We start from the raw sequence: 15,666 nt of genomic DNA, 5'->3' as shown, positions 1-15,666 counted from the left end.
GCTGCCATGGAATTTCTGGGAAGTGGTTTTGAGTTGTATAGATGCTTCATCTTCATTCTTATCCTGGGAAATCAGCTGGGAACGAACACCTCAGCTACACTGAAGTAATATTCTTCTCCATGGAAAATTCTAGCTCACACTTAGGTTTCTCCTACAGATAATATTCATTTAAAATCATATCCTGTACATTTATAGTTCTTACAATTTAAGCTAGTTTTTAAGTAATAAATTTCCTAGTAATTTTTTTAAATATCACTGAATAATTCCATATGCATATGCATAGGACTATATGCACACCATAGGTTCATCCTAATTTAGTTAAACACAAATGTAATTATAAGCATGCAAGTCTAAATATGTCCTTTCAAGCACAAGATATTGCTATCATTGCATATCTTATCACTTATAATCACAGTCAAGAACTCCATTGGAGCTCTAAAGTTTGTTGAAGAAAGGGAAAGCTTACCTGTGCTCAGACCTATAGACATGAAGTTGATAATTTGTGATTAGTTAATGGAAAAGTGATGACATATAAATTACGGTTGCAAGCTTAAGCACGCATGCTGTGGGCAATTCTGGGTGGGAAATGGAAAGGGACAATGAACAGAATAATTGGGTTTGGTGACGTATGATAGCTGATGTCCACTATTCTTGACTCAAATCAAATCTTGACTCAAACTTTGGATTGTAGCTGGGGGTGTTAAAATCCACGTGACATGAGGTACTGCAAGGAATTTACTAACTGCTTAAAACAAAGCAAATGAGACTTTAAATGTATCTTTGAAATCCACTCAGATGATATTAACTTTAGGATATGAGTTTAATATTTTGATATCTCCTGTTTGAATTATTGTACCTTATAGAGGTTTTCTGGTGCTCAGCTTTTTACAGATACCAATCAAATAATCCTTGTCTGATAGATTTCCCTACATGTAAAGCCCTAAGAAAGGGAATTATAACTATGATTTTCAAAATAATTTTATTTTTGGATGAGCTCAGTTTGAGCACCTTAAAGAGATATGGCTATCGATGGATTTTGGATTTAGCACATCCTAAAAATATCTGAATTTTTATACTTAGAAGCAGGGGCTAGTCATCTTTGAAAATCACAGGTGTGGTTTCTCCATCAGTTCATGCCACTCTTACATTGGGTCATTGTTGAAAAGAAGGAATCCAAAATTCCCTCTGTTTATGCACTCTCACTGCATTATTTATGCTGGCACTCAAGAGATGAAGAGCAAGCCAATCTGATGGAAGCATAACCCACCAGAATATACAAAGTAATCTGTTTGACTGGGCAGCCACACAAGTGGCAATGGCAGCACATGGGCAGAGGCTGCCAGGGCCAACCTATGGCTTCATTCTCTGCAGGCTGATATTTACTCTAAAGTGGGAGAGTGGGAGAGTGTGACTTTGCCATACTGTAGTTACACATCCCTTAAGAAAATACCATTTGTATACATAAATAAATTAGAAGATAAACATAATTTAAAATAAATAAATAAATAAATAGAGGATATAAAGAATAAATACTTCAACTTCATATTAGAGCAAGAGGAACGCAGAAGAGAAAAAGACTGGAAAGTTTATAAAAGAACATAAATTAGGTATGCTCTTGCGTTAAGCTTTTGATTTACATATTGAGATCTACAGCAAGAATGGGTTCGAACCAGCATCTCCAAGCTCTGTTTCAAAAATGTAGTTTTGCAAGTGCTTTACAAATACCTAAAGAATCCCCTAAAACTTACCAAGAGGCAGCAAAAGTTTATCAGGAACTAGTCACCTGCCAGCAAAAGGCAGTACATCTTGAGGAAAACACAGCAAGGGCAATAAAACCTAGCAATATGATCAATAATGGAAACCACAGGAAAATATTAAGGTGGTTCAATACAGTTACTGGAGATGAAATTTGGCCAAGGCATGATGGTGTGCAATCCTTTTTCCAGTTTCAACCCTATCAACAATTGCCATGAAACTGGTAATGACAAACAGGAACTGGAATCTCTTTTTGTGTCATCTCAGACATATCTCCAGAGTAGGGAAGAAGCTTGTTTTAAAAACAGCTAGTCCTCTACTTACTCCTTCTGAGCCAGTATAGATTTTACCAATGATTTTAATTGGACCAGATCCTCAGTGTGCAACTGAATAAATTACCAAACCCACTTTCTACTTTTCTTGGAAATGTCTCCATTTCCCATATTCATCTAGTCCAACTCTTCTCTGAGCTGCAGCTCTGTAAAGTCTTGCAAACCACTGGGGCAGAAGAGAACTGTAACTGAGGAACTTTGCAGAAAATTTTGAACATTTACTTTAATACATGCAGTAGGGTAGCATAATTTTAAGCAAATGAACTATATAGCAAAAGTCGCACAAAATCAAATGTAGCTGTTCCAAAGTCTTTTTATTTATTTATTTTATTTAAAGCACAGTATACGATCACTGATGTTAAAATGCAGCCTGATTAAGCACTGGGCTGTATTGCCTTCCTTCTCATTGAATTCAAAATGAATAAGCTCAGCCTGGGTATTTGAGAATTCATCGCTGCTAAGACATATTCTGGCAGGTCAACACAAGCATTATTCATAGGCCTCGATTCAGTCTGTCATCTGAAATGAAAGAGAGCCTTTCTTTAAAAAGCTAAAATCCATCTTTAATTTGTTATCCTAGTTACTGTATAAAAACTGTTTTAAAATAAATACTAAAAATGAGAGCAAGCTGATGAGCAGCTGAAGCAGTAAAATAGATGTGGAAGCAGACTGCAGGGCCACCAAATCCATGCTCCAGCTATTGCAGGCAGCCAGCTCATATAGTCCTTTTCATAAAAATATCAAACTCTATCTTAAAAGTAGCTGGTTTTATTTCTTCAGTTACTTCTATTGTGCAGCTATTTGTATTTCTTCCAGTTTGAGTTACAGATTCATAGATTATAAAGCCAGAGGGGACCACTGTGATCATCAAGTTTGACCTCCCATATAACATAATCTGTAAGATTGCCCTGGATTCATTTAAGAAGCCAGTGATTTTGCAGCCATCAGGTTATTGGTGAAAGGGCACAAAAACTGTGGTATCAGTGTTAGACTGATGGGATTAATCAGCTCATGTTAACACACTGATTATCATATAGTAAAGGGAAATGTTTCAAAAGAATACTCCAGTCTGAAATGTAAAGTGAAATCATTTGGACTTCCAGAGAGGTCATGGTTGAAATATCACAAAACTTTCTTTACTCAAAGCAGATGCTTATTAAGATTAATTTAGTGTGAAAAGTGAACCAGAATGCATATAAAAGACAATGCCTCCTCAATTATGTAATAGGACACCTCCTCATTATATTGTGTTCACTGAAGATGATGGTATTTTCCTAAGGGATGTATAACTACAGTTTGCCAAAGTCGCTCTCCCCCATTTTAGATTAAATATCAGACTGCAGAGAATGAAGCCAAGTGAACAGAAACAAGAGAACTCACATAAACATCAATTTAAATGAAAAAGAAAACGCCCATTATGGGTGTTTTCTAAATATACATGTTCAAAATAGAAAGTTACAATGATGCCAGGATACAAATACAATAAAAATTACTAGCATTTAGTATTAACAAAAATATCTCTTTACTACACTTGTACATGGATTGAAATGACAACCTATAGGTGTAGGTATTAATGTAAATTCTCACATAACTGGAACTTCTTTCTTGTCACCTTTTCTCTTTTCTTCCTGTCTCTTTCTGTGAGCTCCCTCCAGTGTTCTCAAGTAAGTATTGTATCAATTTATTTTGTTGTATTCCAGTTTTATCACATGAAGTACCATGACCAGAAAGATAGCATTCATGTTACCTAAAAACAGCTGTCTCAAAACTAGATGCCTAGTCTAAGCAGAAAGTCTAGGCTAAACTAGACTGTGAAGATAGGCACTGCAAGAAGGAGATGGATGCATCTCGCCCACCATGTATCCCTTGGAAAGAATGGCCCACGTTGCCAAGAGGACTATGGGCTCTAGAGGTGCCTAGAGAATGAGCTGAGACTGTGTACCGACTTTTAGATGATTAGAGTTAAGGACTCTGAATGCTTTCCTTCTCTTCCCCTTAGGGGCTAACAAGAATTTCTGCTATAAACTTGCCATTAATTATTTGGAAAAGACAGACAAGCAGAACAGCCTGGATGCTGACTCTCAGTCATCAACATGAAAAGTACAAGTTGTCTCTAAGACCCTAACAGGTAAGATAAATTCTGTATAGTAATAATAATGCCTTTGTACAGGTCTAAACTGAAAGGCCAAGGGGGTGTGATTACACCCGGGCAGAAAACATTCAGGGCACTGAATCCAGTACACTGTGGACATAGTAGCCTCCTTGGAGCCAGCTGCTATGAAGGCTGTAAAGATATCATGGTGCTCTGACACCTATTTAGATCAAATTTAACTCCTACTTCTGACAAGATAAGCAAGAGTAGAGTCAGACATTGTGTTTTCTGTGCCTCTTCTCTGGCTTTGTGGAGCCACTAAACTGAGCTGAAATAAATGAGAGTAAAGTTATTCTCCATTAGGCTGGTCTGCCTGGTTCATTTATGCTGGTTTAATTTGGGGTCTATTTACTGACAGAATAAACCAACATAAGCTGGGGCTGTTACAGTCTCTTTCTACCCTTTGGTCCTTAAACTGTTCTCACCCTTCCCTTGTAATTACAAGTTACGTTAGTGCTTTGTGTAACTCGGCCATGAAAAGTTCGGTTGACTGCAATGTCAATTACTTTGTTATCTTTACTGGTGCTTTATTTATTGTGAAAGCCAGTGTGACAAGCCACTGTACTGCTAATCTGCATGATATTTAGCAGATAGTGAGGCATTGCCCAACCTCAGAAATGTCAGAACAGAGCTATGGAATGAGTCCAGTCCTTCGTGGTTCTGGCAAAGACTTTGTAGGATCTCTAGTGACGTATACTGGGCCTGATTCAAATCCCAACGACGGAAATGTCTTTAATCGGGCTTGCTGTTATTTCTGACCCTATAAACATGGGGTGCACTCAGGCAAAGGTATTACTTTTCTGACTTATCAGTTGGTCATTGCAGTGGACATCAAATGAAACAGAACAAAAATCCTAGTTTGATTTTTACTCTTACTTTTAAAGCACTCAGTGTAAATTCAAGCCCATCCAATCATCACGGTTTATTATGTGTGCACCAGGATTTTATTCTTATGAGAAAATGTAATATAATTGGTCTATATTTCAAAATTGTTTAGCCTATGCCATTGTCTGTATATAGCTCCAGTCTTTCATTTTTCCTGTCTCTCCTCTGTGTAAATAATTCTTTAAAAAAGTTCTTCCTGCACTTTCATTTTTGTACCCTATTGTCACTTTTGTTCTACCTATCCTCTTCTAATGGCCACCCCACCAACATTTCTGCATGTTACTAACATGAAATCAGTGGAAGAACTGTACTTTGTTTCAAGTTTATCCTAATATTTTATAGCATTTTTTTTTCTTCTCCATTTTTATAAAGGGGTTGGAATTTTATGAAGTAGCTGGGTTGATTTAACTCCTAAACCCATGAATCATGACAAATAAATTGAATTTGGACTATACTGTGGGATCTCCTGTATCTGTGCTGCTTTTCATTCTTCATAGTAGGATGGCTCCTGAAACATTTCAGCCTCTCTCTTTTTTTTTCACAGTGCATATCAACATTATTTTTCTCAGGAAATTTCAAAAACATCTCTTGCATATATACTTCTAGTTCTGCTCACTGCCAGTAACTCAGAGCCTGTGGGACAATATGAGCATCCCACATACACAATATTTATTGCATATACATGTATATTTTCAAGCCAAATCCCCTTGAGTCCAATATGGTGGGCAGTGTTGTTGAAAATCTGTTGTGTGTTTGTGGTATCCCATTTCTGAGGCTACATAGGTTGACAGCCACATATGCAGTTGTTGGGAATATTCATTCGCTTCCCTACCTACATTAAATTTTACTTGTGCTAAGATTCCTTTGTGTTGGCTGCTGATTAGTTTGGAAGGGTTTGTCTACTCAGGGAAGATTATGAGCAGCAAACTAGTTTGTGAATGTACTATGCTCTAAAACAAGCTGTACCTAAAACATCCATACATTCCTGGGCTTATCCAAAGCTGCCTCTTACATTCATCAGTGCCAAACAGAGAGTGTTCAAAGGGCTTACTTAGTCTCAAGTGGGTTACTGCCATGTGCATTTTCGCAGTTCTTAAAATCCTCTCTTCAGCTATGTGCAGTTGTCTGTGCTCTGCTCCAGAACCTTCCAGTCCCCAGTGTGCTTTACAATTTCTTTTTTTTTTTTTTTTTTTTTTCCATTAAAATTTGTTCCCAGCTTGTATTTATTGTAAGATTTGAATTGCTTGGTGTAGACCTTATCTACATCTCTTACATTTTCAACTGATCTTTAAGCTCATTTTGTTTCTTTTCTCATTCTTAAATTCCTATTCTTCCTACTGCCGTCGTTTCTCCAAGGAAAGGCTCTTCAGACAGCAATATAATAAACTATAGAATATACAAGTCTGCCAATGTTGCAGGGCTAACAACAGAGATACACACGATTCTTGTACATAGAATTACTCTGAGTATATACTGAACTATTTTTTTTTCAGGATTTCCCAAACCAGTAGTTTTGGAAGATCTGAATACATTTTTCATGCGTGAAATGTTTTCCTCAAAAATACATGTTATGGTTTTATGTGCATGCTACCCTTGGAGAACAAAACACATTTTCAAGGCACATAAAAATAATAGCTTGGGGTAGTGACAGTGCAAGCCTTCCTGTATTATCTTGCTAATATTTTAGTGACTGGTCTCAAAGTTCAATTCACCAAGGAAAATTAAAAGGTAATCCAGTTGTTTCATCATCTTTTACGATTATCCAAGCACAAGAGAGACAATGCCTGTTGTTATTGTATATTTATCATCATTAAACAAATCTTTTTTATTGCTCTCTCTTTTTGCCTGGTAGACAACATATTGCTTTGTTCCTAGATGTAGAGGCTGAGCTTTTTTTCAGCTTCTTAGATGAATGTTGACTGATATTGTTGAAAAACTAAGTAGGAACAGTGTGACTTTGTGAGTCTCTGCAGTAGCGTCATACAGAATTCAGTAGACTGAATTTCTTTGTGTAGGTGCCAGCTTTATTATTTTTCTACAGAGCTTCATAGCAGAAACCATACAGTTTGCAAGAATCTGTGAGGGTATGGAAAGTTCTCAAAGGAGGTAGGCCATATATTCCTCTACAAGAGTAAGGCTCCTATAGGTTTTGAACAAGCTAAAATCTCTACAGCAGAATTTAAGACAAAGAACACAGTGTCTCCATTGATTTTTTTTCCAAGCATAGGTGCTGGTTGTGGTAAATAATTGCCATAGGTACTATTGGCTTTATTTGTTCTAATTATGGCAGTCATAATGATCAGATTTAGGTGCCCAATTGTCATGACAGAGTGAGGTCCAGCTGCTCCCTTAGGGATGGGGAGCCAAGTGGACACCATGGCCTGCAGGGCAGGGCCTCACCAGCCTGTCCCACTGCTAGTGAGGGAGCAGGGTGGCCGGGGGATCCCCAGCCCAGGATATCAGACAACTTTCTGGGGACAGAGACAAACCAAGGCCAGGCTGGGATAGCATCCTTCATGGCCACTGTGGACTGATGGTCCTGGGGGGGTTGAAATAAGGTCTTGGGCCAGAGGCAGAATGGGGGAAGACCCTAGAGGTTTTGGGGCCATAAAAAAAAACGCGAATGGCATTCAGATCTTATATAGAAGTTAGGTTCCTAATTACCTTTGGGGAATCGAACCTATCTGGACCTGACCTTGGTTCTAGGTTTCTTTTTAGCTACCATTGTTTTGGACCCACTAACCAGGTACTGTCCAAGTTAGATGATAATCTGCTTAAAACACCAGGAATGTCCAGAGTTGTTACAGAAATACATTTGCTGTAGCTACTGCAGATGATGCATCAGTCAAGAAGCAGGAGTAATAATGACATCAATAAAACTTAATATACACTGTACTATAAAATCAAAACCTTTGGGGGATGAGAATGTGTTGTAAACTACAAGTTTACAACTTCGGTTGTGAGCACTGAACTGAGTATCTTCTGAAGTTGTCTACTTTGGAAAATAGCATTTATTTAGGTGCATAGGTTAAGTATGGTAACATGTATCATGGGTGGTTCTGGGCAACTAGCTGCAGGTGGACCTGCTTGAGAAGGGAAGTTGGACCAGATGACCTCTAGAGGTCCCTTCCAACCTCAACCATTCTGTGATTCTGTGAAGTATACAACCCAATTTATTCTTTTTTATTGACACCTTGTCTATATATATATATTTTTTTTATTATTTTTTTTTTTTTCTGGTGAAGACCTACAATTTTCTTCACTTAGAATTTAATCTGCTTTTTACATGCAAAGTTCAAAGGCAGTGACGATATTTTAATTTACATAAGGAAGAATTGGCCCTCCTGAGCATTCCTTCTGCATGCAAAAGCCAGCTCTTTTACCATCTCCATACTTCAAGCTTAATTGCATCAAGTGCATACATACATACACCTATCATTTGATGATGTAGTTTGGATAGAATATACTATGTTAGGAGTTAAATTACAACTAAAAAATGTTTTTTTATATATGATATCACTAAGAACTAAATATGCCTTTAAACAAGATGAAAATCGAGTTAACATTTTTTCCTGAATTTGTGTTGTTAGACATCATATATTCTGATATATTTTAAGAAAAAAGGTATACTTTCAGTACTGTTTGGTTATTTTTCTTTTTTTTTTTTTTTTTTGACTGTGTGAATTTTGATGTGATGGTCTAGTTTCAAAAGGAATAACAGAACCTTCATGTTACTGCCAATGGAATTGGTTTGGGGCAGTCAATATTTGTTTCCACAGACATTAAAACTCATGAATAACTCTGCAGTTCATATCCATTCTTTCCACAGAACTTTGCACCACTGTATACAGTCAGCATACTTTCTTTGTACAGGTTGTACTGTCTCCCAATCCTACTTTTAAACACCAAGAAAAGATTTCTTCACACATTCACAAATTTATTATATTTACTTTGATGTTAAGCCAATAAGCATGCATGCTATTGGCTTGAAAGTTTAAACAATCATCAAATACAGCTTCTCCCCTCTCGATTTGTCTCGATTACAGACGTGCACTGTAAGCAAATTGCCTTCCTTTTGATATCTTGTTTAGTTTGTAACACTGCCATCACATAAAGAAAGTTACTGTTTTTATGCCAGAAAAAATATGAAATGTATAAAATGAACAGCATAGAGTTTTCTATTGTCTGTGCCAAATTAGGACCCCTGTAACTGGAGTGCATTGTAAGGGATAGAGTTCAGGAACTTTATCCCATTCACCTCTCACACAGGCAGAACTTACCAACTGAGGAGTTACCTGTCTCTGAGTGGGGATGAAACCCACCAGCTCCTGTTTAATGGTTATATTAATTGATATCTACAGGGGAGCTTTGGCCTCCTTTCCACTGGTGGGAAAGGTTATTTTATTGCACATGGTATTTAAGCAGACACACACCAACATCTGATGATCAGCACACTGCAAATAAAACTATATTATTTCACAAACTCCTAATTCCTCCTGTTCCAGACATATGTCTGCTGAAGCACGACTGAGTGCACAGTGCATGCATTCCTACAGATTTACCTGTGTTGCTTATGGTGGCACTGTAGCCCTTTGTGTGTGTTTTGGAATTTTACTCCAACCTTAAAATCTTAAATTTCAAGGTTAGTGTTTTAGCAATTACAGGAAGCTCCAGCATATACTATTGAAACCTATCTGCTCCAAAGTAAGCTTTAAACTTTCAAAACAAGGTGGTTGTGGAAGTGCAAATAACTACTGAGAGATGCAGTTACTGTATACAGGAAGCTAGGATCAAGTTCAAATAAAAGCTCTGGGCACCACTTCTTAGCAACTGATTTGAAAGTAATTGAAATCTTCAAAGCTATCTATTTATCTCTACAGCAGAGGCCTGGGTATTATATACCTAATGAGTTAGACCATTTGAGCAACCTTCTTTCACATTGAAAAGGTGTTTTAACTTTTTCCTTTACCAGATTAACTGTTCAGTCCATTTCTGACAGATGAGATCAGCCATATGGAATTTTAATACTGTGTTTCTTTTAAAATGTGTCTCTGCTTATTTCCTTGTGCCTGAATAGTTTAAGAGCATTGAGGTTCACAACTGGTTGTGTAATTCTCCTATTTCTGTTTTGGGGTGGTTTTCAGTAACTACTGGTCACACACATACTGTTATTTGTGGACATAAAGCACAAATAAATAGATAAAAGTAGAAATAAAGACACAATCATGTTCCCAAAGAATTTTAAGCTAAGGTCCTGATCTGATAAAAGCTTTACGTGCTTAACTGTATGCGCCTTGTGTGTCTCCACTGACCTCAGTGGGAGTATTCACAGTAATCACTGTGGTTCGGTATGTGTATAAATCTTTGCAAAGTTGGGAGGTGAACTACAGTAAGTCTGTTAAAATTTAATGTACTGAAGTTTCTTTATTTTTTCATCTAAAAACATAGAGTGGTCCAGTTATTGTTAAGTACCTAAATTTCTTTAGAAAATGAGTAAACTATAACCTGGTATAGGCACTGGTAAGTTGTTTCTAAAACCTGGGAGGTAAGATGAAGTTCAAGATTTCAAAATAACATTCATATTCCTTTTAGTTTAAATGTGAAATAGCAACAACACTTAAATAGCAAAAATGTATAGATTCTTATCCAAAATCCACTTAAATGGGAATACGTCAAATGAGCATAAATGTTAATTTCATTAGATGTAAGAACAAGCTCTATAGTGAAATACGCACAAAAACAGAGAGGTTAATTTTGTCACCTACATTTTCAGGAACTTATTACTCTGGCCCAAGTTGTGAATGTCTTATTTCTACTGGCACAAAGTTACCTATGCAAGTGTCCATGAAGTAATGTGTTTATGGTGTGAGGCATAGTTACCCTACAGATGGCAGAATCACAGCATATGAAAACTGCTGTAACAGGTATCCATCATCAATGGCATGATGTTCAGCTAAGGAAAATGCCAGGTTCTGCAGCTGGGATGGAGTAATGTTGGATATAGATTCATAGGTACACAGGAAGGCATGTCCTGTGTGGAGCAGGGAGGACACTTGGGTTGTCTGGTCTGGAGAAAAGGTGTCTCAGAGGAGATGCCACTGCTGTCCACAGCTTCCTTGGAAGGGAAGGCAAGAGGGAGGTGCTGGTCTCTGCCCCCTGGTAACTGATGACAGAACAGGAGGCAACAGCAACAAGCTGCACCAGGGGAGGTCCGGACTGGAGGGTAAGAAACATTTATTTACTGTGAGGGTGGTCAAACACTGGAACAGGCTTCCTAGGGAGGTGGTGCATGCCCCATGACTGGAAGTGTTCAAGAGGCCTTTAGAGAATGCCCTCATTAAAATGCCTTCTCTTTTTGTTATCCCTGAAGAGGTCAGGCAGTTGGACTGGGTGATCTTTGTGGGTCCCTTCCATCTGAACTATATCTAGAAAAGGCAGAGGCATGTGGGTTGAGGTCCAATCAAATACTGCTGGCTTTCCTGTAGTGGAAACCCTTGTTTCCTTAGCTGTCCACTTGCTAATACCTTAAATATATTTAATGGTAAATCCAGCACCGAGGACAGTGACTTAACACCATATGTTTGCATAATTAGAAATAGCTATCCATACCACAATAAAGCATGATTTAGAATAGAGCAATGGTAACAGAGTATGAATGGATCCTAATCACAATAGAACTATGAAGGAGCCTCTGTTGCTAAGATTGAAGTGAACTGACAAGCAAGGTAGTAATTATCAATGGAATAAAGTCTGATACTCCAGAACAGATATGAAAACTAGTTGGATTAAGCTTCAGAGGCAAGATTTTGAAATTTTCTTCTTTGGAGACTGTTTCAGAGAACTTGCTTTTGGTCAGTGAGAGCACAGTTAAAAACTACAGTGTCTGCTGGACCCCAAAGCATTATATGGCATATATACGTCACCACCACTGGTTATTTGGTCAGAAGTTTTACCTGCTGTGCCATACAATTTCCCTGCAACTAGCTTGTCTCCTGCACAGAACACGGTAATGAAATCGCCTCAACAGAAATCATAGCAAAGACTATTTCAAAAAGCTTTCTTCAGATTCAGTTAAATGACCAATAAGTGAGTATTCACAAGTGGCATTCCCCAGGAGTCAGTGTTGGGGCCCATCTTCTTTAATATCTTTATTGATGATTTGGAGGAGGGAATTGAGTGCACCCTCAGTAAGTTTGCAGATGACACCAAACTGGGGGGAAGTGTTGATCTGCCGGAGGGTAGGAAGGCCCTGCAGAGGGACCTGGACAGGATGTGTCGATGGGCAGAGGTCAGTGGGATGGGGTTCAACATGGCTAGATGTTGGGTCCTGAAGTTTGGTCAGAAAAACCCCATGCAGTGCTACAGGCTTGGGGCAGAGTGGCGGGAAAGCTGTGCAGAGGAAAAGCATTTGGGGGTGTTGGTCAATGCTCACCTGAACAGCCAGCAGTGTGCCCAGCTGGCCAAGAAGGCCAAGAGCATCCTGGTTTGTATCAGGAATAGTGTAGCCAGCGGGAGCAGGGAGGTGGTCATCCTCCTACATTCTGCTCTGGTGAGGCTGCACGCCAAGTACTGTGTTCAGTTTTGGGGCCCTCAGTACAAGAAGGACATCGAGGTATTGGAACGTGTCCAGAGAAGGGCTACAAAGCTGGTGAAGGGCCTGGAGCACAAGTACTATGAGAAGCAGCTGAGGGAACTGGGGCTGTTTAGTCTGTAGAAGAGGAGGCTCAGGGGAGACCATATTGCTTTCTACAGTTGCCTGAAAGGAAGGTGTAGGGAGCTGAGGGTCAGCCTCTTCTCACAGATAACTAGTCTTAGGACTAGAGGGAACAACCTCAAGTTGCACCAGGGGAGGTTTAGGTTGGAAATGAGGAGACATTTCTTCTCAGAAAGAACAGTCAGGCATTGGGATGGGTTGCCCAGGGAGGTGGTGGAGTCACTGTCCTTGGGGCGTTTAAGGAAAGGATGGACGTGGTGCTTAGGGAGACAGTCTAGTGGGTGATATTGGTGGTAGTTAGACCAAATGATCTTGGAGGTCTTTTCCAACTTTTATGATTGTATAATTCTATTATTGTAATTCCCTGTGCGGTATGTCCTGTCACCAGTGTGATACTGTCCCAGTGTTAGATGGCAGCAGGTCTCAGGAACCTTGACAATCAGCCTCCTGGCTGAAATTGTGTTCCAGGTTGCACACTCCAGGTGTAAGGAGCCTGTTCTATCTCTAGAGTTCAGAAATAAATAACCAATAATCAATATGGTTGTTTCCTCTGGAAACCTTTCACCTGCACTAATCCCCCATCCTGCTACAAACCTGCTAAAGCACATTAATCAGCTCTAATTAACCTGTCTTTCCGTGAGTAAGTTCCGAGGCTGAAAGCCTGGATGGCTCTGTATAACAGCACCACCTGGTGACACCTGCCATGCCACCAGAGCTTGTCGGCACAGACTCCGTAGTTTTACTGGAATTTAAGTTTTATTCCGCAAAGTTTTGCTATGTGATAGAACGTAGCAGTGCCGAAGCACTACAGCACTACCCCAACACTCCAGTACACACGCAGACACATGCTTCTTCCAGCTTCCCCGGGGTGAGCCCGTGAAGGCAGATCAGCACGGCAGCTCCCCAAATTCTGGGGAAGAGCTGGTCGAGCCCCAGGCTGCTGGCTGAGCCCCCTGAGCTGCTGGCTGAGCCCCTCAGGACGCCGAGAGCCGGAGCCGGGCGGCGAAGCCCGTCCCTGGCCGCGGCTGCACGCAGCCGAGGCCTCCCTCACACGGCCCGGCCTCCACGGCGGCCCAGGCCGGGGGATAAAACACCTCGCAGGGCCGGCGAGCTCAGCGGAGGGTCCCGGCAGCCAGCCCCGCGGCCAGCCCCACAGCCGGCCCCACCACGCTCCCTCACAGGCTTCGGGACCGGCCCCGGGGGCGGGCGGGCGGCGGAACGCGTGGCGCGGGGCCGCGTTGCGCGGGGAAGGCTGCGCGGCGGCACCGGCCGCCATGGCGGTGGACATCACCCTGCTCTTTAAGGCCAGCGTGAAAACGGTGAAAACCCGCAACAAGGCGCTGGGGGTGGCGGCCGGGGACAGCGCCAGGGATGAGCTGCTCAAGCGCGGCGCTGCCCGCTCCAAGAGCGACTTCACCGGCCGGGCACGAGAAGTGGTGAGTGCGGGGCGGAGGAAAAGGGGGGACGGCGACAGCGGCAGCAGCAGCCGGGTCCGGGCAACCCTCCCCGGGGAGCCGGGGCTCGGAGCCCCGAGTGCCCGCAGACTGCCCGCCTACCCCGGACGGATGTGGGCTGCGAGCCCGGCGGTGGCCTCGGAGCCCGCCCGTCGCCCCCGGGGGCTCCCCTTCCTGCCGGGGCGGCGCCGCCTTCTCCCCGGGGCGCTGCCCGCGGCGGCTGCCACGTAGGAGACGGCGCGCGGAGCCGAGGCGGCAGCGGGTGTCGGTGGCACAGGGCCGCCCGTTTTGTCGTCCTGCGTTTGTGCCCTCCGTCGTGCGGCTGTCAAGTGCCGGCTGGTGGTGAGCTGCAGGTGACAAGAGCACCGGGACGCCGCACGGCTTGGGAGAAGCGCTGAGAAATCGCAGGAGCGGCAGAGCAGTGATAGTGTCCGTCAGCAGTGCTGCAAAAGCAAAGTTGCTGCCTAACATCTGCCTCTGTACCGGGTGAAAGGGAGGGAGAAGAAAGTCTGGGATCAGAGCAGGGTTTGAAAAACACCTTTAGTAAGGCACTGGACTGTATTTTGTAAGGGGAGTAGAGTGTTGAGCGTGCTCTCTGAGCACAGCCTAACCGAAACGTGCAAGTTCAGGACTGAGCAAAGAGTGACAAGTAACCTTCAACCTAACATCTTCTGCCTTAGAAATAGTTGAGTTTCAAACACAAAGATTAATGTCAAATTTCTGTCTCCATTGCACTTTTCCAGTTTCCTAGACAAACCACTTAAAAGTTGATATATTTTGCAACGCTTGACACCAGCTGTTCTACAGTAGTTCAGTGGTTGCTTTGAGGCCTAAGCAGAGGGTGTCAAATGAGGTACCTGTTAATCGATCACGTAATTATTAACTGTCCATGAAAAGTTGATTCAAGTGACGTGTCAGCTGTGAGTTCTGTGCTAGGGATCAGTCTGCGGTGATAAGACCTATCTGTAAAGCTACATTCAAGATCTTCGTCCATAAAGTTTGCTTTTTTTTTTTTTTCCCCAGCTCACCCTCCCTGTTCCCCAGCTTCTGCTTTTAACTGAATTCTGTGGTGTTAGGTCAGACTTCTTCAATCTTACCTGAGAACAGGGCTACTTTTATGATCATACACAGTTTGTATGTGTAAATTCCTGGAATTCCAAGACAATTGAATTTTTGTCATGAGGCATCATGTTGGCATTTAACTGCATCATCACAGGTGCAAATTTTAAATCTACTCCTTAGAACACTCTCACTTGGACTGACGCTGAGAGCAGGTTGTTATCATCTAAGGGTCTAGCCAATGTTTGGACACCTTGTCGAAGCATTTCACACTCATGCTCTTCTCACTGTCCTGTGCTGTCTTGGCATGCTAGG

General features: G+C 41.5%; 1 protein-coding gene across 1 annotated transcript in view; it reads left to right on the top strand.

Moving 5' to 3' along the window:
* Positions 1 to 14,096: 14,096 nt before the first annotated feature.
* The window catches only part of STX18 (syntaxin 18), a 66,682-nt gene continuing 65,112 nt past the window's right edge, over positions 14,097 to 15,666 (top strand). The window contains exon 1 of the mRNA XM_082759628.1: positions 14,097 to 14,274. Coding sequence (XP_082615754.1) covers positions 14,113 to 14,274 — 162 coding nt within the window. The 5' untranslated portion in view covers positions 14,097 to 14,112. The remainder of the gene's footprint in view (positions 14,275 to 15,666) is intronic.

Source organism: Aythya marila (genome assembly GCF_965140915.1).
Source record: "Aythya marila genome assembly, chromosome: 4".
In the NCBI taxonomy this organism is placed as follows: Eukaryota; Metazoa; Chordata; class Aves; order Anseriformes; family Anatidae; genus Aythya; species Aythya marila.
The sequence above is the reverse complement of the archived record's forward strand: the minus strand, read 5'-3'. Positions and strand labels throughout refer to the sequence as shown.